Raw genomic sequence first — 22,504 nt, forward strand, 5'->3', positions numbered from 1 at the left:
GTTTGAAAAAGCTATATGTAAGTTACGTCTTCTTGATCTCGTTCTTTAGCTCTGCATATCCATAAAGTACACCTCTGTGCTCTCTTTACTTTTTGTGAATGCTTTATGAATGCATGTGTCCACATATTTGATCCACATAACTCGACTAGGCTATCATAAATAGAAATAACAGTTGCTGTAGTCAGACAACCTTAATAATATTAATAATAGTTCAAAGATTATGATCATTATTCTCATATCTTCATGGGAATTATTCTCCATATTTATTATTGCTGACCCGATGCTGTCCTGTTGAGAATGAATTACAGGGTAGGTACAGTAAATAATACAGCAACCATAATAATCATTTAGATTGAACTGTATTAGCAATTTTTATCTCCAGTGCCACAACACCCCCTCTCAACACCCCCACTCTACTGTATTTCTTTAATATAACATTCATAATTTTCTCTGTGTATTCTCCATTTCCTGCAGGCAAAATGTTGCACCTTCCCTTCAAGCATCGTATTTGTTTGCATTTGCTGCAAGCCGCACACAACCTGTCAGCCTTCACCCGAGTGACTCCTGTTGTGCATCAACCTGACACGGATCATGGCTCCGTCTTCCTGACTAAACTCTGTCATGCGTGTATCTGTGTGCCACATCCCCACATGACAGCTGCCACAGGGGTTGGGGAGGGGGAGGGCAGTGTCTAAGGTCACTGTAGCCTCACACAAGGAGCGTGTGAAAGCTTGTGTTTTGTTACTGTGAGTGACGAGTACTGTGTGTGGGCCTGCGTGCGAGGTGTGCCCGCTCTGTGTTCGGCGTGGATGAGATATCCGCAGGATGATGCTACGTGACGTGGCGGTGCGGACAGCTGCACGTGTACACGCGACATGTGCGTGATGTCGTGCGGGACTGCATGTTATCCATGTATGTGCACATTTTTGTCTCGGTGCACACGCGCGCGGTCACCGAGAAACATAGATCACGCAGACAGATAGGGCACGGACCCCCCAAGGAAGAAGAGCGGAGTCATAAAGCACAGGGGCCGGCCGCGACTCACAAGGACAGAACACAGATGATGATGGCACCATCAAATTTAATGGGCTACGGGAGAAGGTGGGTGAGAGTAGAAGAGGAGTCGGGAGGAGATGCTGAAAGAGGAGGGACTGTGAGCTGTGCAGACTAAGCAAAGAGGACCCTCAAGACAAACTGGCTTAATTGAGGCAATCACTCTCCTCCACTTCACAATCTGTAATATGGCTGATTTGAATTATGATCTCAATCTGTCCCTGAGAACCTCGGCTTCATGATTTACCTTTCCTCGCTCATATCCCTCCTACCGACACACACACACACACACCCTACCCCACCCACTCTAGAAAACCATTGCTTCAACTTGCTACCTCAAGCTCTGCACACTTTCAGTTTTGCTAGCTTGGATGCTGATACCAGGCCAGACTCACCACCACCACCACCTCCTCTTCTTCCTCTCCCCCCTCTCCCTCTCCCTCACTATCCCACCCTCCCTCCTTCCCTCTCGGTATCCGTAGTGATTGGAGGCAGGGTTCGGAGGTTGCTAGGAGACGGGGAGAGTGTGGCAGCAGGCCTCAGTGTGAGAGCGAGTCGTGCTCGAGCGCCGAGGGATGTTAGGAGAGAGCGCTCCCTGCTGTCCACTGCTCACCACTGCTCACCACTGACAGTGCTGTGGATCAGTTCAGTGCCTTAAACTACCTCTCATTTTGGTGAACAAGCAAAAGGATCAGAAACAGGTGAGTGCAGACGTATCTCTTTGTTTGCGCGAAAACGAGCAAATTTAGAGTGTGTGCTTTTACATTGCTTGTGCTAAAAATCACTGGTTCGATGGGGGGAAATCACCCTAATGTTGGTGGACAAAGGGAGTACTGAGCATGTCCCTTTCAGGGGAATTCTTTGCATCATCAGACCTTGTTAAGGTCACAGATTCACGGAATTGCTGCTGCATTTCAGCTGGGCTGCATCATACTCTTTGATCTGAAGGAGTTTCACTGAGATTGTGAGAGGGTCACCACACCTAGGAGCAATCAGCTTTCAAGATCTCATTTCTCTGTGTCCTCAGAAATAAGTTCTCAGCCATACATTATCAAAGCAGCCCCCACTGTCCTGATATAACATTTAATGTCCGTGGGACACTAATTGTGATATTGTAAGACACTTGGGACGGAGAAGGATCAAAGACTGTGAAATTGTACTAGAGCATAACTTTAGAAACATGCACTTCAAAGGGACAGATGGACACTGAAAAGCCAGCCTGGTCATATATATCTTTTTCAATCCACTGCTGAAATGCAAGGCCAGCTCCTGAGCATTAGATAACAACTGAATGTTTGTTGTATGACTCTGACTCCATGTGGTCATCAAGGAAACTGCAAATTATTGCTACCTTGGGGCAGATCACTAGTTGCTGATGTGTGAACCGCACGGATGCTAATGTAGCCTGGGACTGTGCCATGTTTCAGTAAACCTTCGCGTATGAGGTGCCAAATATTTTAGATTTTCAAAACCAATTGTTATTCACAGTTTTGCAACATTAAAGCCAATTACTATAACAGAACCTTCAAATAAAGAGTGGTTTATTTTGAATGTACAATCCTCAATGCAAACAAATAAATATTAGCTTACATGTTTCAAGCAATAGTAACCAAAGTGTCATACACAGTATATTTGTCCTCTCAGAAGTGGCTGCTCTCTTCTGGGAACCACTGTCTCTAAGAAATGTTATAAAATAGTCAGTAGGCAATAGGAACTTTCTAATTAGTCTCATGCTTCTAGATAAAGGTGACACTTGAGAATGGATTGTATTCAGAGCGAGCGGTGAGAGCACAGTGCAACCACCTATTCTCTGCATGTGCCGTTGTTATAAAGCTAAGTTCCAGCTGAGCTTTAATTATCCATTCGCTTGCTGTAATGGCATTATCTTGTCCACATATCTGAGCTGTAGACCTACTGTATGCTGTTGCTGTTGAGGTACTTAGTTTTGACATTTCAAGGGAAATGTCTTTAGTGGAAATAGGGGCTCAAATTTCTGTAGCTGGTGTCAAAACGTGCCTGTTTTGCTTCTGTCAGGCTGCAGTGATGTAGTCGGCTTATGGCTCAGTTCTCAGATTCATTCCAGGATCTGTAAAATCTCAATCTTCACCGTAAGCACGTAGTGTGCTTAAGAGGATTTCAACTGTTCATGTAACAATTGATATCAACCTTGTTTTTTTCTGTTTAAAATACTTTTTTTTTTTAAATGAAGTTGAGTCAGAATCATTGCAGTCAAATCAAGATTGTTAATTTCATTTATATTTGGTGGCGTGAGTCTGTTACAGGAGCTCGTGCCCTGGAAAGTATAAAGTGGTACAGGTTTGTTCTGGGACAGCAACACTAAGACCTCAGCACTGAACGGAGCAGGCATCACTGACAACAGGTGTGATGTCAGTTAACACGGGTACAGCATGAAAGGAGGAGTTGGAAGGGAGGTGGGTTGCATAGCGGCTTGCAGATGAGTAGCACCTGCAGACACGCTAAAGCAACTTAAATAGTAGACTCTGTGCCAATCTGATGACTGTCAGCTGATGTGGGCTGGCACTTAGATTAGCTGATCTTGACTTTGACCTGCTCAAAGTGATCTTATGCCCAATTTCTTTCTTTCTTTCTTATTTTCTTTTTTTGGTTGAGAAACATTATTAACAGATAAAAAACAGAAAAGCCAGCCTGGTCACTGGTCCCTGTTTAGCATTAACCTGCGCTCATTGGAAGTCATTTTCAAGAATAAACAACATAAAGAAAATATAAATATCCAAGGTTGTGTCAGATTACATTGAACTGTATTCAGTTACTGAGTAAATCTCATGTAATTTTTTCTAATTAGTAAAGTAAAACATTGAATAAAAAAGGCATATAATTTCAAAGAGCTATTAGCCTTGTCATATCTTGACATGCTGTGCATTGTGTCATTAAAAAAAACGAACATACAACAACAACTGAGGAAACCTGTGGAAGTGGAAGAAAAAGAAGTGGCAGGCCAAAGAAAAGTAGCCGGTATCTGAAATTCATATCTATAAGAAATACAGGAAAAATCCTGCAGACTTGAAACAAGATGTGAGAGATGCATCTGGGCCTTTAACTAATCCATCTACTGTTCACTGCACCCTTCGTAAATGGTCTCAGCTAAAAAGGCAATGTTTAGAAACAGGAGGAAAAGGCTGAGGTATGCAAAATCACACAAGAACTAAATTGAAAAACAGCACCAACAATTCTGATGGAGTGATTAGTCCAAATTTGATGTTTTTGGTTCAAATTGTCATCGATCTATACTGAGGAGTTCAGTAGAGAGGGACAACACTGAGTGTCTACAGCCACGGTGGAGGCTCTGTTATGCTTTGGCCCTGCATTTCAGCCAGTGGCGATGGGGATCTTGTCAAAATTGAAGGAATTACAAACATGGAAAAGTACCATCAGATTCCGATCCACCATACAGTACCATCTGGAAATTGTCTGATTGACCACTGCTTCATTTTCCAGCATGAGAATGATCCCAAACACACAGCCAGTGCAGTGAAAGCATACCTGGATAGAAAAACAAAAACACACAATGCATCACTGTCAGTGATTGTCTGGCCTCAACATTACTGAACCAGTGTGGGGTCATCTTGACAGAGGACAGAACAAAAGGCAGCCAACATCCAAAGAAGAGCTTTGAATGTCCTTGAAGAAGCCTGGAGAACTATTCCTGAAGACTTCTTAAGGAAGAGAGATCAGACTGTGCTAAAGAAAAACTTGTGGTCATACCAAATATTAACTTTCAAAGACTGCTAGAATTGTAGAGGTTTTTCCTTATATACAGGGTTTTCATTTATGTGTGCAAGATTCAATAAGTGGCTCAGTGAGTGAATGGGTGGTTCAAGACTTTTGCGCACTACTGTAGTTTAGATGCACTGTTAATGAGTTAAAAGCACTGGTTGTCATAAAGAAAGATGTAATAAAAGTCACATTTGTAAGAATTAATCATGATATAATCAAGCAATCTGTGACAATGTAGCTATAATTGGATAACATGTCTCCTCACAGGTTATACAGGTTGATTATCCCAATTACGTGTAATCAGAATACCCCCCCCATCCCCATACATATCATATGTTTAAGTGTAATTATCATTATTAAATATACGATGATTTAAATTGAATATCTAAAGAAAGTTTCATAAGTTAATAAAGGTTATGTGGGTATAACATTTTAATGCAAAGAGGATATGGCCTATTCATATAAGTGTATTCAGTAGCGGTCGCTTTCTTTACAGCTGTGCCTTTGACACTCGTCTGTACAAGATTTAGTGACCTTGTACATGATGGAAAGAGTCTGTGTGCATCCCAGCAGGCGCTCGTGTTGATTGGATAGGCCTGGCTAGGCTGACTTGCCAGCCCAGAGTATCAGCGCCCTTTATGTTGCCTCTCAGCTCTTTCAGTTCGACTTGGTGGCGATACAACTACACAACTGCTCGCGAGCGATTCGTGCTTGAACATTTTTCTTTTACCAGCAAACAAGAGTGTCTGCATGAAATCGTTCATAGAATGAAAAAAAAACACACACACACACAGAAATGTAGATACGTAGCCTTAAAAATTATCCACAGTTAAGGCTCTGTGATGCAGTTGCTATGGCAACTATGATAGAAATAGACGTGTATCTGCAAGGGAATGAAATGTATTGAACTGCTGGTTAGAAAAAGAGAGGTTTTACCGTGGTGATTGGCAGGTTAAGTGAGTGGCTGCATGCGGATGTGCACGCTTGTGTGCAAACGGTGCGCTTGTGAGTTTCAGACTGGAGTTTTGGGATTGTGTTGTGTTTTGCCAGTATGTGTGTGTGTGTGTTTCCATGCACGTGTGTGAAAGGAAGAGAGAGAATGAAGAGAGCTGCACACACACACACACACACACACACACACACACAGGGAGAGTGCGTGTTTGCATGTATGACACACTGCAGTATATTAAAAGTGCAGCACCATGGATGGAGGGCATAGGGCACGTAATTATGATGGCAGGAGAGTGTGAGTGGGTCTGTACTGCACTCAGTGGCCCTGTGTGAGAGCAGAAAAGCTGAGGCACAGACAACACAATAAATTTAATGGGAAAAGGATTGTTTGTAGCACCTCCATTGTTGTCCCGGCCATGATGATATTCTGAGTGTGTCCTGTCAAACATTAACCAATGGTTACATATTATTATCATAATGACTTAAGTGGCTTTTCTTTGTGCCAAAACAGGGGAAATACAGCTACACTGTGTGTGTAATAGATCTGTTTGAGCATTAAGAGACCACTGTGAACTTCGTCCACTGCACTGCAATCTTCCTCTAATACAGGCGCACCTCTTTGCTCACAAATTGCCTTTCATTTGTTGCCTTCTTCATTAACCTACCATTCCATCCAGCCCCGTCTCCTCTCCATGTTGCCTTTGTAGCCATGGTGCCTTCATCAGGCTAATTCACTTTCACTTGAGATGAAATAAGAACAAAGGGGCAGAGGCAACATACTCAGACACACATGCAAAATTTGCCTTTTGCTATATTAGGATAGTCTTGGATTTGATTGTAGACATAGGTAAAAATCAATGAAATAGCAAAAGCCTGAGAGAGGGAGGCAGGGAGGGAGGGATGTGATGGAGAGAGATGAGGGAGGGGGTGCAGGAATATGAGTGTGTATGCATTTTTAAGGCGGTCTTTCTGTTGCAAGAAGAAGGGGAAAAAAACAGTAGTCCAACAGGAAAACGAATGAGTCGAGCTACTGATGAAGGCATGCAAATGCAATTTAGTGACGGAAACTGACGTCTGAAAGCTTCGCGTGCTGATGGAGGCTCGTGCGAGGGCAATGTGTTTAATTTTACTTCGAGATAGGTGGAATCACCTAAGCGGTGTGTGAAAGAGGGGGGAGAGAGAGAGCGAGAGGCGAGGGAACAAGAGGGGAGGGGGCGGGGGTGTATGGACCTCGCTGGTTACGGGACCCACAGGCACCCCGATTGTGCTCCGCTCTCATCATTTTTTGGAGGTGAGGACAAAAGAAAAAAGGGGGGATCGGAAGAAAGGCCCGGGATCTAAGTGTCGTGACGGGGCCCCCGACTTCGCCGCCGCTGGTCGGGGTTGTCTGGACTCAAAAGCGCTGAGGGAAAAGCGGCGGAGGAGTCGACTCTAGACTGGGGTTTCCTGCCACAGCAGCGGGATTGTCACAAAACAGCCTTTCACCCTTCGAGGGCCTTGTATTGCTACGTTTTCAGGTATGCATCTACGGTGTGTTAGCTAGCCTGTCTCTGAGTGACTTGCCTCTCCCTGGCAAACGTTAGCTCTGTTTATTCAAGAAAAATATCTGGCTGCGTGACGGCAATTTTTTCTGATGCAGTGCCCACACCAGGTCTCTCATTTATGCTAGCTAACCCATTTACTCACAGCCCCACTGAATAATGTGAGGGGGGGAACATCTGCACCTAATCACTTCTCTTTTTGTGGCTAAACGCTGCTTGGCTGCCCCTGTTCCTTTAGCCTGCTGTAACTACTCTTTTGTGCAGGGTCTTAAATGCAAGAAACGCAAATTAGCTGCCTTGCTACAATGCTAACTAGAGGTTCTAGCTTAGCTAGCTCTCAACATATGCGGCTAGCTTACAATTTTAATATGCACCATTTGAGGTATTGTTGCTAACGCTAACCTAAAGGAGCTAAAAAGAAAAAAGAAAAGAGGCAGCACTACAAGGCTAATTGTAATGCGTATACCTTGCTACTGGCTAATATAGCCACTGAGGTTGTGGTGCAAAAGCCTGTGTTTTGTTGATGGCAGTCTGAGACGACAAATTGTCCAGATAAAACGGAGCTAGCGTTTGATAATTATCTGCAAAAACATTGCGTCTGTGTATCAATTAGGCAGCCATGCAGCTGATTGACTTGCTGACAGACTGCACTGAGCCAGTTTTTTATTATTGCTGCTGCTGCACTGTTCTCTGTGTTATGAATGCTGCCGCCTGGTCGTGCTCGGCGAGCTGCTTTGATTAATTAATAATCTGTCCATAACCTAACCGTGAGCTCACAGAAGGATGGAAACCAAGTGTCTCCACCTAACTTTAGCTGTTGCTCTGCATCGCCGGTGTACCTTAACTGTGACCCTCGGAGCATTTGATCAGACCTGTTTGATGGTGCAGTGTGGTTTGACTCAGTCCGATTGACACGGTGTGATCGGTTTGTTTTGCAACCTCACATGGTCCCTGCTCATTGTCATGTTTTGCTTGCAGCTTCTAGTGATGACCAATAATGTTGCTCAGTTAAAGTCCCCACAGTGGGAGAAGCCACCCAAAGTTGTTTTAGGACCATTAACAATTTTACAGTGTCCTAGGGACACACAATTGATGCTTATGTCACACATGACAATTAAAGGCACTAACCCCATAAAGGTGGCATCGTCCCTTTAATTATCACCCATAACAATTAAATCCTATAAAAACAAGTTAAGCACATTAAGGTTAATGGTCTCCTTTCTCATTGTAAAAAGAGGACAGATGGACTGCTTCTGTCTTGACTCCACAGGGTTGGTTGTTTACCTGTGAGAATGAGTATTTTGTTGCCTCACTCAGAGACTGTTGATTACCCTCCTTTCAGCCACCAAACCTGTTTATCAGTCAGAAGAGACGCCTTAAGCATGCATTGTTAAAGTCCGGACCAAAGTAAAAGCTGTACTCGAAGAGAATGATAAAAGAGAAGCGATGATACAAGACCAGAAAGCCTTTTAAGTAGTGAAGACAGAAGTTGAATGAGATCGCTTGTGCAACATTAAGTCAGGTTTAGATTATTGCCCTTTTTGTAAATGCATTTGCAATAGTGCAGCGTAATATTTATGCAGCTGACTGGAAAATAAAGTGCACTTATGAGAAATGCTGAGATAATATGTGACCCCAGATCAATCATTTGAAAATAAAGTATGAGCTTTTTTTGTTAGCGTTACGCATGTTGTATTTACCACTGATTTGTTGCAGTTAATTAATTAATAAAGTAATATATGCAATATATAAGTATAAAACTGTCAATTAGCCCAAAATGCATTTTGCTATTGCCCTGTGAGCACAGTCAGTGCATTTCTAGTTATAAATATTTAATTACGACAACAGAGCTTTAGCAGGAGGTATATTTAATAAATGTTGGCGCGTTACGTCTGCACGCATTTGATTTATCTTTTCTTTTTTTTCCACAACAGGTTTTTTTCTGGTCAGCAGTTCATGGGAAATGAACACATCTGCATGGAAATACAGAAGAGAAACAGAAAACAGGAGCATGAATTGACTCAACCTGAAGTGGAATAAATGGATTACCCTCCTTTTGGAAAACTGTTGCCATGGAACTAGGTAGAATTAAATGATGGTTGACAGAAAAAAACAAAGGTAAGATGGCTAAGTGCTGAAGACAGAGGAAAGCATCAAGATGCGCGGAGGCAAGGAGAGAACGGTCGCTATATAGGGATCAAATACTTCTACAGTCCAGATGATTGCATGCAGTTGCAAAAAACTAAAAAAGGAAACCGGCATCCAAAAAGGAGAGACCGAGAAAACGAACGCCTGAAAAAGCATTGGACTCTGTATCCAAGAGCCGATGAGAATATCCATGGAGCGTTCGCCTCTGGGATGATGTTGAGTGAGGGTCTTGATTCAGACCACTTGATTCCATTACTGGAGTTTTTGTCTCACACAGGTGTGAGTCAAGTCCCAGCAGTCTTACACTCTTTGACGAACTGAAGGATTGCCGCGACGGAACACAATCTCGATGGTTTTAATGAGATATTTTTTTGTTTTTTTGTTTTTTTTCCATATTGCAAGACCCTGTTGGATCGTAACACAGTTTAATCCCAGAAATAACTCTGCCTGCTTGAGCTGTTGTTAGTGTGGAGTTCATATGCGTAAAGACATTTAAGGTTTAAAAACTCACATGGTGATGTGGCAATCATCCATATCTTTTGCTTGTTCGGTGCCAAACTGCTTCAGCTTCATGGGAATGACTGCTCATTTTTAATCTTGTTATGTTTTTTGAAGTAGAAAGCTGCTTCACGACGTAGATCTTAAAGAAGAATCTGTTTTCTAAGACCCAGCTGTTAAGTGAACATTTTTTTCCCCATTGGAAAGTACACTTTCACATTTAAAAAGTACAGTTTTTGCAGTTTGACCTTTTTCCAAAACTGGAGATATCATCCTAAGTTTAACCTCCCTATCCACTGCTGGCACTACAAAAGTGATTATTACAGCTACAATATATACATATATGTATGTGTGTATATATTGCTTTGCTCTTTGGTGGATTTCAAAAGCATTTTCTTCTTTTCCTGACAGGCCATAGACTCTCTCTTTGTCATTTATTCTTACTATCATAAGCCTTCCAGTTTCTGATCGGAATCATTCCCTGATATAAACACTAACAGATATTTTAGTTTTCTGAACAATGCAGAATTTTCCTAACAGTCCAGTTCCCCCCTCTCTCCCCCCTGGGTTCAGTGGGAGGGGTGGAGGCGTACCTCCCTATCCACCGCAGCCAGCAGAGCCCCAGATATCCCCGAGGATGACAGATGATTATGCAGGGATGCAACAGCAGAGCCTGCACAGAGGCCATCACCACCCAAGTCAAGCCAGCCACATGCTTGTTTACAGTGCTAGAAACAGAGGAGCTGTGGAGCCAACACCAACACAGGGTAACATTCACAGTGGCAGCAGTAATAACCCTTACAGGAAAGAGACCATGGATTACTATTTTCCAGTGGGTGGAAAGGACAGGCACAGAAGGGGAGGTATGGGCTATGGGGCAGGTTTTGGGTACCCCAATATTGATGGACATATACCTCACCAGTACCGGCATCCCGGATCTAGCTCTGCACCGTCATCTGGCCTGATGTCGCCATATCCAGTAGACTATGCCTCTAGTGCTGGTTCAGGTGGAGGTACTGGAGCATTCTCTCCCTCTCATCAGTATAATATGAGTCAGAACCCTGCAATGCAGCCAGTGCCAGGTTCTCAGATGCAGCACCGCCAGCATGGGCAAACCTTCCCAACTATCCATCATGGACAGCAGCATAGGAGCTATCCACACTCTGGACATAGAATGACCCATCAGTATCCGCACTACTCTCCCCAGGGTGGCGCATCCACGGGGTCATCAGGAATGTACAGCCCCCCTCCACAGAGATATCTCGACGGGGCTGCCGGCACTGGGTTCGATCCCAAAGTCAACAGTTCTCCCAGTGTCAACTCCAGTTCAAACTCAGTCTCCAGTTCAGTTGCTGCTAACAATGTGGGGCCAATGGAGAATGTTCAACAAAGTTACCATGCTTCAAATTATCCTGGATATTCCCCACAGACACATTCACTCCACAAGCAAGCCACACTACAGCACCGCAACTCGCAGCACAATTTAGGGATAGGTTATGACACGCCTCTCAAGATGCAGGGCCAGTCTCCAGGCTCTGTATATGCTAAACATCATCAGGCCTCCAATCCCAGTATACCTCAGCCAGCATCCCAAGAAATAACCAAATCTCCAATGCATCCTAATGCGCAACAAACTCAAATTAACCAAAACTTTAGCCCAATTTCCAATCCCTCTCCAGCTGCATCGGCAGTGCACTCCCCCAGCTGTAGCTCCTCTCCTTCCCCTTTGATGGGTGTCTCAGAGGCACATGGAACCCCCTCAGGTCATGGTCCTTCACATCCTCCTACATCAAACCCTCGTAGCAGCCACGGTCATGGTAGATTACTGCAGACTATGCCTCAGTTAAGTCCCACACCCAACTCTAATAGCAGCATCAGTAGTTGTGGTAGCAGTGGCAGTCATAAACCTCACAGCATGAGTGCAGCCGGAGGGAGCAATCTCCCTCCAACAGGCCGCAGTAAAATGGGGCTAGGCACAGGAATTGGATCCCGAGAAGAAGGTTCTTCTGTTTATTCATCCTCTTCAGTTGACAAAATGCAGGATGCCGGCTTGAATAGTCTTAATGCCTTGAGCTCACAAGTAGCCAATTTACCAAACACAGTTCAGCACATGGTCCTTACTGACACAGTGCTTTCACCTAAGAAGAAAGAAGGCGGGCAGATGCAACAGGCGACGCATAGCGTGCCCCCATCGCAGCCGAGGAGTCGCAATGCAAGCGCAGCCTCAAGCACCAGCACAGTCAAAGATGGAAGTGCAGTAGGGGCCGGAGATGGAGCCAGCATAGATGTCGGGGTGGATGAAGACTCCTCATTGTTGTCAGTCGAAGGCTCCTCAGGGACCAAGGTGGAGCGAGAGGAGCAGTTTTCTGAGGGGGAACATGGGAGAGTGAGGCAGATGAGCGGTGCAAGCAGTGGATCTGAACCAGCTGGCTCTCACCCTCAGCCACCGAGCCAAAGCCAACCGCAGACTGGACAAACATCAAATGTCAAAGTAGTCACCTCCGATTCATCAAAGGATCCAGTTGCCTCTGAAGCGAAGGCAAATGAAGCTCATATTCCTGCTTCATCGTCATCTCCATCCTTTGTGTATCAGTCGTCAGAGACTGGCCCAAGCTCACATCCAATGCCTCCAGTTTCCTCATCCCCCTCATCCACTTCCTCCAGTATTCCCCCTCAGCCAAACTGTGTCCCAGAGTCTGGGGCAGCATACAATGACCACAGAGGTGGCAATAAGAAGACAGTAGAAATTAAAAATGAAGTCATTAAAAACGAAAGCGAAGGTGTAGCTGATAAAACCATGAAAGGCAGCAGCCAAATGCAACGGGACGGGGAAGTCGATACACAAAATGGACAGGACAAAGAGAATAGGGTGCACTCCACATCCAGATTACACAGTAACGAGAGGGAAGAAAAGCACACGTCTGAGGAGCAGCAGAACGCCAGTAGTGTTGGAGTGATTGTTTCCGCTCGGTCTGAGGGAAGTCTCACAGAAAAAAGCAAGAATCCCCAGGACAACTGTATAGAAGAGAAACACTCACACTCTTATTTAAGAGAGTCGAGCAGTCATAATGGCGATGAAGGCGTAGACCTCAGTCTGTATTCTTCCCATTACCAGAAATCAAACTTCGGACGGCCTCATAATCCTTCCCAGTCTGGCCAGCATAAGTATGGCTACCCTGAATCAACATATGGCTCAGATTTATCCATGAAGAACAAAGGGAGGCCTGGCCCAGTGGGTGTGATGGATTCAAATCCAAGATATTTAGGATACCAACAGTCACAACCTAGTTTCGGACCTGTGCATCAGAAAGACGGTGGTTCTGTAGCAGAGGCCCTGGTGAAGCGAGGCCAGGGATCAGGGGCTAAAGGTCTCGAGGAGAATGCACAGCTTCAGCAATTCCCAAGCCTTTTGCAAGAGGTCCTTCAAGGTTACAATTTAGATCGTCGCTATGGGAGACCAGAACAGGCATTTCCTGCACATCTTCAAGTTCAGCAGCAGTTTCAGTCCAGACACCCATCATATGGCATGGCTGAAGGTATGAGAATGCAGAGTGGAGCAACTGAGGGTTCAGCTCAAATGGGTAGCGCTGGAAAACCCCAAAACCAGCGGCATGGAAGCGACCCTGATTTTACCACAGAGCCTCAGTCCTCAGTGAAGTCAGAAATGTCAAACGCTAAGATTATGCAAAATGCTGAGAAAACAGAGGTGGGTGTGTCCCAGGGCCATTTACCACAGGCCGAGTCTCAGCAAGCAGCAACAAAACACATAAACTTAGCTGACTACTCTCTACCACCGAGAAAAGCCTTATCTAATGTCTCCACTCCATCCTCTGCTGTGCAGGAGCTCCTTTTGCAAGAGCCAGAGCCACTAACCGGCAGCGGTGGTCAAACTGAGCCTCAGAAATCATCAGGCTGCATATTAGCCCCATCAGAGCGACGCTCTGTCATCTGTGATGTGTCGCCAAACCGACGCAGCACACCAGAGAGGGACAGAGAGAGCGACAGAGAGAGAGAGCGGGAGAAAAGTCAGAGTGGAGCTTCTGTGATTCAACAGCCATTTTCCTCTCCAGCAGCAGCAGCCAGTGATCTAACTAAAAAGGATACTGGAGAGAAACAAGTAATGAAAATGGAAACAGTATCAAAAGAGACCGGGGTGGAAGCTCCAAATTTGCAAACTGAGCAGCAAGGCAGTGGTGGGGCTAATGAGGCAGACACGGAGTATCATTCCAAGTCGATCCATTCATCAGTTGTAATGAATGCTGACCCCTATAGGCGAGGTAATGTTGATATTCCCCCCTTGCCTTCTCATCCTATGAACACTAATCCTTTAACTTCGCCGTCAAGGCATCAGCCGTACCTTCACGGCGTTGATCTGTCAGCTGGCAGCGGCAGCACATTTCCTGGATATCGATATGGAGATTCAAGAGAGGGCAATATGATGTCACGCAGCAATCCTCATTTTCCCTCCCACCATCCATACCACAGTCTATCCCCTTCAGCTCAAGCCGCAGCTAAGCTTCAAATGTATTCTCACCCTCACGGCCCTCCTCATCACCATGAAATGAGTGACTGGGTAAAAGCGATGAGCAGGCCCACCAAGGAGATGATGATGCAGCCCGGCTCGTCCCCTGGAAGACATAAAGTCAGCCAGTCAGAGCAGAGACAGAGGATGATCTCCCAAACTGACATGCCAAGTGAAACGCACGCTGGCAAACCTTCGCTCCATCATCAAAGCGCCTACTATGACATGAAAATGTGGGAGTCGACACACTCCGGAAGAGAAGGTGTTCGAATGATAGAAGGAGACTACTTCAGAGCGCAGCCTCCTCCTCCTCCTCCCCCACCACCTCCCCCTCTCCTTCCTCCAACTCCTGTTTCACACGCCCCCGTTCTGCCGCAGATCCCTCACGGCCAAAGTGCCGCCGAACCTGAGGTCTCCAGAGTAGCCACAGAAGAAGCCAAACATCCCTGCCCACCTCCTCCACCCAGCTCCACCAAGTCTCCTGCTGATGTGAATTCCACCCAGCCACAGGTGCAGCATCAGACCAAAGCCGGGGGCTCCGGAGACACAAATCCGCTAATATTACGCAGGAGAGTTCGCTCTTTTATCTCTCCCATTCCCGCCAAAAGGCAACTCCAGGATGTGTCTCAACAGAGGGCCGCCACAAATTCCCATCACTCTCCTGGGGCCCAGTCTGAGCCTGGCCATCACAACGAAGATGACTCATCCAGTTCAGATATTCCATGTCCCAGGCTCTCATCCCCTCTGCCAAGAGAGAGCACCTATTCCCAACCTCTGTCTCCATCCAGTGGCAACACTAAGGTTTTGCCTCCCAGAAAAGGACGCGGTTTGAAACTAGAGGCAATAGTGCAGAAAATCACACCAAATATTAAAAAGCCAGCAGGCCATGCTGATGATGAGTCAAATCATTACCCAGGCTTCTCTCACTCTGAAATACCAACATTTAATGACTCGCAGGACCAAGACTTGCCACATTTCCCCAGGGTTCCAGGAGGGGACGATAGTTACATGGATGAAAGTCACTCATTAAACGACATGATTCCTTTTAGAGGGGTCGACGAAACCGGGCCTCTACCTCCATCAGCTTACCCATGCGATCCCCACCAGACGTCTCAGCCCCTCAAACAACAGGACTTTGACTTTGGATTAGGTGCTGCTGTGGCATCGGCATCTGGCGACAAGGAGGATTTCGCTTTGCTCGGACCACTGCCTCCTCCTCCACCTCTTCCTCGCCCGGTTCAGGGTTCCCCACCTCCATCTTCGTCTGCCCTATCAGACATTCAGCATTTCACCAACACGTACCAGCAGCTTGAGACGAGGAGGGGAGAGCAGTCTGCCGCTAACCTTCTTCGACAGAAACTTCAAGAATCTGGCATGGGATTCGATGATTATCCTGGCAGCGACTACTATGGCACCACTCCGCCCCACCACGGCCAGGCTCAAGGGCACATACTCAACAGGCAGCATCAGATGTCCTCCGGTAGGTCCAGTCTGTCACCACAAGATTCAAAGCCGCTAGAGAATGTTGTGCCTAAAGGCTATTTCCCATCTGGCAAGAAAAAAGGCAGGCCTGTTGGGAGTGTGAATAAACAAAAACGGGCCCAAAACCAAGTCCAAACACAAGCCAGCGCTCAGCCTCAAGTCCAAACACAGAATGCAACTTTGAGCGCTCCTCCAGCACCGCCCATTCCAGCGACAGCTGCTCCCACAACTCCACCAACAATGCAGACTACCAACAGCAGCAGCAGCACAACAACAACAACAACAACCACAACAGCCCCGCCAGCACCCCCTCTGCCAGACAGTAAAACCACTCCTCCGCTGGCCCCACCTGTGTTAACCCAGGTAGTGAAGGTGGACGTGGAGAGCGAGGACACCCAGCCAGAGATCGAGGTCAAACCTGTGCGGCGAAGACGTAGAGGCGTCAAAGATGAAGACGAGCCCCTGGAAGCAAGAGGGCGGCAGAGGAGGAGGCGGCGAGGGGCGGCAGCAGCAACGCCCTCAGTGGCCAAAGACGATCCAGATACACCTTTAGGTGCAAATAGAGCTTTTGCGGATCCTAACAGAAAGGGCTTGTTTGTTCCCCACATACACGTGGAGAAAAAAGTACCAGAGATTGGGGCGGTGTGCACCATTGTGAACGCTGAGGAGGACAAGATGAAAGGAGAGCGCAGCGCAGTTGGAGGGAAAGCTGGTGGGAGTGGAATTGAATCCCTCCTGACCTCGGCTCTTTCCTCCCAGTTATCTAGGAGAGACAGAGAATCAGAGAAACGGGAGACGGACGAGGTGGAAACTACACTTCAGTCAGGAAAAGCACTTCCTTCATCTGGCTATGTTGTTTCAGGCCCTGTGATTACGGAGACCAATCACTCCGGCCGCCTGCTGTGTTGCCTGTGCCAGAAATGGGCAAATTACAAACACCTCGGAGATCTCTACGGGCCCTTCTACCCAGCTGAATATGCTGCAAAGCTCCCCAAGAATCAGCCCCAGGTCAGGCAATGTCAGGCAACCACAGGCACAAACAAAACAGGACCAAATTCAGACGTGAGCTCAAACCCTTTGACTACAATCCAAGACACACAAACACAAGATGCTCAGTTTACCAAGCCCTCATCTGAGAGCGACTATGCCTTCAATCTGGATTCAAACCCTGCTTCTCTTAACACTACAGTCAGAACTGCTTCTCCAGCTGGGAGGGAGGAAATGATGACGCATGTGGCTGACAAGCACAGTAACGCTGCCTCTTCTTCTTCCTCTTCCTCCTCCTCCTCCTCGTCCGCTGCCATTAAAACCTCTCTAACCTGGGATACGAATCTGGATATCAGACCTATCCCTGAGCTTAAGAGAGAGCCAGACCTTGAAAGCGACCAGCAGCAGGCGCCGAAACAGCAGCCTGCAGACGAAGCTCAGCAGCGACCTCAGCACAGAAAGCTGACCTCGCATCCCCGTTTTAAAAGGAGACACAAGTCGAGTGAGGATTCCCCCAGAATGGTGCCAGCCAACAGTAAGGCCTCCCTGCCATTCCAGCCCCCTCCTCCGGCCTTGGATTCCCTGGGACCCTTGGCACAGCTGGCACAGCTGCCTCAGATGCCCATGGATCCAGAGGAGCTGTGGGTCCATGAAGGATGTATAGTGTGGACCAGTGGAGTGTACCTTGTCAATGGGAGACTGTATGGCCTGCAGGAAGCACTAGATGGCGCCAGAGAAACAGTGAGTTGTACATATTTGGCATTTTTGGGGTGGGGTGGAGGGGGGAATGACAGATTTATGCTTTTTATTTACATATATGTAGGTTTCACTGCTTAATAAAAGCACTTGTATACATGCATGTTGATAAGACACCCAGTACTGCAGTGGATCATGTACTATACAGTATATCAAGTGTGTTTGCTCATCAGTTTTTTCAGATTGTAGACCTTTATCTGTCTTTCTGTGTCTGACGGTTTTTATATGCATTTATATCATCTTTTCTCAGTCCTGCTCATACTGTGAGATGGTTGGCTCAACCCTGGGCTGCTACAGTAAAGGCTGTACACTTCGCTACCACTACTTATGTGCTATTGAAGCAGGTGAGTGTCTGCATTACTGCACAAGTGCACTAGAAATAGTAAGGTGATGTGAAAGTCTGTTGTTGGATTTAAAAAAAAAAAAGAAAAAGAAAAGGAAAAACAGTCTGTGGCTGTGTCCTTAGTCTTGATGTTCTCTGTCTGTTTGCCAGATTGCTCTCTGAATGAAGATAACTTCTCGCTGCGGTGTCCGAAGCACAAGGTAAAGAAGGAAAGGTTCGTTTTCTTTTTGTAATTCAGAGCGATATCTCACTTTTCACATCCAAATCGGTGCCCGAACCCTTCGTTTCTTTCAGGATCTTCAGTTGTCTTTAATTCACACTTTTGTCTCGTCCTGTGTTTTTGGGTTTTTTTTGTTTGTTTTTTTTCCCCCTCTTCCCTTCTTTCAGTTTACCCAGAGCATCCGGCCTGCCAAGTCAGTGTACCTGGAGCAGTCAGAGAGAGGCTGAGAGAAACAGGGAGGAGGAAGAGACACAGGAGTCTGGGAGCTGTAAGTTTACAGTTGTGTATGTAAGATACAGTAGTGTGCAAAAGTTTTGAGCTATGGTAAAATGGTAAATGGATGCAATGCATTACAGTCCTAGCAAACTCCGACCACTTTTATTCTTCTTCTATTCAAAGCTCTTCTTTAGGCGATGACCACCTTTTGCTCTGTTCTTTTGATTTCCTTCCTTCTTTCCTTTTTCTTTGTTCCATTTCCTAAAGGACAAACTGGACACCATGCAGAGTTTTTGACTAATACCTCATCACCTTATTGGTTTTTAAAAATATATTTTTATGTCTGTATGTTTTCTCTTTGGCATATTCCACAGAGTCATCTTAAAAAATCTGAAGTAATGGTGTGTTTTTTGCAACAGGCTGCTAGTAACAGAGTGCCCAAAGATACAATTGCCTTTTTTTTTTTTATGTCTGAATGGTTCATAGGTCAGAATAATCAGACGCAAGGACTGCACTGAATATAAGTAAATAAAACCAGCCAATGCGCAAGATTTTTAAAAAATTTTCAAAATTCAAAGAAATGAGGAGTGGCTCAAGAGTTTTGCACAGTACTGTAAAGCGATACTGTTTACTTTTCTTAAAATGATTTCCATCCTTTAAAATGTTGTCAGATCTCATCCAAAACTATTTACATGTTTACTTATTTCTATTTAAAAAAAAAAGCCTCTTAAACCTCGTAGTTGTCACAATGTGAGCTTGTGTGCTAGGAGCAGTCATCTATATGTAATCATGTAGAAGTGGATGTTGGTGTATAATGTTACGTTGTCTCGCAACCACCTCTAGTGTGAAAGCCTGCCTCAACAAGTTACCCTTCAGTTACCACATAGAAACATTCAAACGCATGCTGCATTTTATTTTTGTTTAATTATTGAAAGATGTGGAGATACTTTTGTCTCTTTATTGATGGATTTGTTGCCTCTGGCTTGCTTATACCTTCTGTGGTCATTTAAATTCCAAAAAGCAACACAGCAGCCACTCTTTGTTGGCAGGTTTCTTCGAGTAGCATTGAGGGGAAAAAATCCTGCAGCTCTCGCACTCCTCCTCACCTCACCTTAGTGGCTGTACTTGTGCCTGTCGCTGCCTCCCCCTCACTTCCAATCCAGCCTGTCCTCATGGAAACTGATGCATCTCGTCTCTGTTTTGCACAACGCTGCTGGCATGCTAAGGTTTTTCGAAGCTGCAACGTATCCTCTTTGCTTCATTGTGCCTTTTCTTTCTCTCCTAGGTTAGTTTGGGATAGAAGACCGAGAAATGTGAAAAAGACTGGCCTGTCATCAGCGGCTGAGGACAACAAAAGGGAATGTACAATTTCTCACCAAGATTCAGCATTATTTACATTTTAAGACAATGGAGGGAGAAAAATCGTTTTTTTTAGGAGAATTGTTGCGCTTTACTTAAAAGCCGGAAAAAAGAAAAAAACAACAAAAAAAAACAACCCATGGACATGCAACACAGGGGAATGGAGCTACAAGAAAAGGACTACAAAGATGGAAGTGGGATGAGATAAAACATCAAGACTGACAGAGGAACTAAAGGACCTCTGCTATAAAGAACAAAAGAAACAACCTTCCTCTCTAGGCTTACTTTAATTTTCCAGTGACGCCCTTAAAGTGTTTAACTCATGCTTATCATCATCATCTGTATTATCTTTTTTTTTTCTTTTGTTTGCTTTGACATATTGGGAGCAAGTTGGGTGATAAACCCAAGAAAGGACAGAACTTTGTATCCTCTCACAATTAGTATTTTACCTTTTATGATATTAGGATGATCACAGTTATTATTTTAGTCCTCATTATTTTGTAACCTCATCAGTATTTACTCATGGAAATGAAATGGATGTATCTCATTTTATATTCAGTCTACGCATTAATTGGATTTTTTTTTTCTTCATTCCTGGAGAGGGGGGGAGGGAGCCAGAGTGATGTTGTCTGTAATGTCAGGGTCATGTTTGCCACAAAGACATTATTGCCTTGGAGAACGGACATCTGTTGCCTTTCTAAAGTCGTGAATGAGTGAGCAATTGAGTGCGTGTGGAAAAACTGAAAAAAAGAAAAAATGCTGACTTCTGGGTCTTTGATTCCATTTTTTGGTCCTTTTGAAAAGTGTTCTTATTTTTCATCACCGGGGTTTTTACGGTACAGATAGTATTCACGAAAAATGATGGACACAGTCTTATTTTTCAAGTACAAAAAGTTCATAACGTGCAAAGAGAAGGACAGACGCTCGTAAGAGCAGCAGATAACACTATGGACTAAAGCGTGCCTGCCATCTTTAACCACGCCGGCTGGGAAAAGGTGAAGGACGGGACACTGAAGAGGTTTTATTGGTGTGGAACTGTGTACTGGATGCACGCGTTCGTAAGACGTTCGTGCAAAGTTACGTTCGACTGACAGACGTCAGACATTTTTGGAAGTGAACTGTGGAGAGGGTGTCATATGAACGAGGGCGAGCCTAACCAAGTTCTTTTGAATGGTTTCAAACTTCTGTGACACGGCAGCATTCTAATCGGGAGATGCAAAATCCATTCAAAAGAAGCATTGCCATAAAAATTTAAAAGTGAGTCGTACATGGTGTTGTCTTTATCATTTTTTATTGTTATTCTTGTAAAAAAAAAAAAAGGTCAAGCTGAAAGACAGTTACACTATCAAAACCATGCTGTATTAGAAACCTGTCAATATGTATATGAATTATGAATACACTTAAAAATGCTTCACGTATGTTCCTCTTCTTATGTCTGAAGTATTTGCTTTCACTTCTGTTCCTCTGGGAAACCCGCCTGTTTCAAGTTCGTCTAACATGGTTATCCCCCGATTTTTCTCTCTACTTTTATTACAAATCAGCTGCTCTATCTTTTTTGTGTTCTCAGTCAGTTCTTGGAAAATAACCACATTAGTTGTAGTCATCTCTGTACACATGCACACTTCCTTTCTTACTTGTTTCTTCTTGACTTTGGTTGACTGTGAAGTTTAGCCCCGTCCTGATATAATCAGACAGCTTTTAGAAGATGTCTCAAATAGTTTGGGACTGTAATTTCTAACGCCATGATCAGTAGTTTCAGACATGGAGACTGGTCAAAAAGGGGGAAAACATGTAAACCATTGTGTGCTTTAATATGACTACCGAACTCTGGATGGAAGTCCATCCTTCCAATGCATGTTTTTTCATAGTAATTAAGCTATTCCCCACCTCATACCCTGTAGATAAGAGCGTTTTCACTCAGGGACACCACTCCTATCAAGACGGAAATGTTCAAATAAAGCAAGAAAAAAAACCTTGCTATAACGTTACAAAATTACCGGGTGCCCTCAGTGTAGGGGTGGAGTATTCAGGCCAGTTCTAAGTATGCTAATCAAAGTCGAGGTTTTTTTTTTAATGGTTTTCAAGAGTATTGAAGTATTGCTATGAATTTTTGGCTGGTATTATTTGCCTTCTTTCATAAAGGTTAGTTTAATGTATCCTCTGTTACAGGAGGTATTAAAGGAAAGCACCTTACCTTAGTATGTAGAGAGCTCCACCGGCTGTTTAATGGCTGCCACAGATACTTGCAGGTCACTCAGCTCATGTAGAACCTTCTTAAGCAAACTCACTGTCCAACCACACTGTGTGGCATGTCAGTTACCTGCTTTGTATGATGAAGCGCACATGCGTTGAATCCTTTCATTTAGGTTTTTCCTATGCGACTAAAATAGTTAAAATACCTAACACTGGGGAAAGGGTTGAAGGTTAAAATGATTTATATGAGATGGAAATATTGAGTAAAGTGGGTAATACTGGGTTGCTAGATAATGGTACACATTTGCTAAAAGTGATAATAATAACAATGGTTATTTTACACAAAAAACATCAAAACCCAAATACCTCAGTGAATTAAGCTGAAAAAAGGAAAAACAGACATGCAACACAGTGGAATGGAGCTAGCTTTAGCTATGCTTTACTTATGATTACATTAGCTAAAGTGTATCAAGTACAAC

General features: G+C 44.7%; 1 protein-coding gene across 3 annotated transcripts; it reads left to right on the forward strand.

Moving 5' to 3' along the window:
• Positions 1 to 1,610: 1,610 nt before the first annotated feature.
• tcf20 (transcription factor 20) lies at positions 1,611 to 21,250 on the forward strand. 3 transcript variants are annotated; one of them, XM_025906792.1, is made up of 6 exons: positions 1,611 to 1,754; positions 9,236 to 17,679; positions 17,945 to 18,038; positions 18,188 to 18,251; positions 18,425 to 18,525; positions 19,759 to 21,250. In XM_025906792.1, exons 2-6 carry the CDS (start codon positions 10,468 to 10,470, stop codon positions 19,761 to 19,763), a joined length of 7,476 nt encoding a protein of 2,491 aa, XP_025762577.1. In that variant the 5' UTR covers positions 1,611 to 1,754; positions 9,236 to 10,467; the 3' UTR covers positions 19,764 to 21,250. The 3 variants fall into 3 exon arrangements, with proteins under 3 accessions (XP_025762577.1, XP_005468501.1, XP_005468502.1); XM_005468444.4 differs by lacking the exon at positions 1,611 to 1,754 and adding an exon at positions 6,706 to 7,277; XM_005468445.4 differs by lacking the exon at positions 1,611 to 1,754 and adding an exon at positions 6,706 to 7,277 and having other exon boundaries at positions 18,188 to 18,237.
• The last annotated feature ends 1,254 nt before the right edge of the window (positions 21,251 to 22,504 follow it).

Source organism: Oreochromis niloticus, linkage group LG4, assembly GCF_001858045.2.
Source record: "Oreochromis niloticus isolate F11D_XX linkage group LG4, O_niloticus_UMD_NMBU, whole genome shotgun sequence".
NCBI lineage: Eukaryota > Metazoa > Chordata > Actinopteri > Cichliformes > Cichlidae > Oreochromis > Oreochromis niloticus.

Coding starts and splice junctions, on each gene's coding strand:
- tcf20 (XM_025906792.1), top strand. CDS start 10,468: ATGCAGAATTTTCCTAACAGTCCAGTTCCCCCCTCTCTCCCCCCTGGG. Junction 17,680..17,944: donor TAGATGGCGCCAGAGAAACA/GTGAGTTGTACA, acceptor ATCTTTTCTCAG/TCCTGCTCATACTGTGAGAT. Junction 18,252..18,424: donor CACAAGGTAAAGAAGGAAAG/GTTCGTTTTCTT, acceptor CCCTTCTTTCAG/TTTACCCAGAGCATCCGGCC.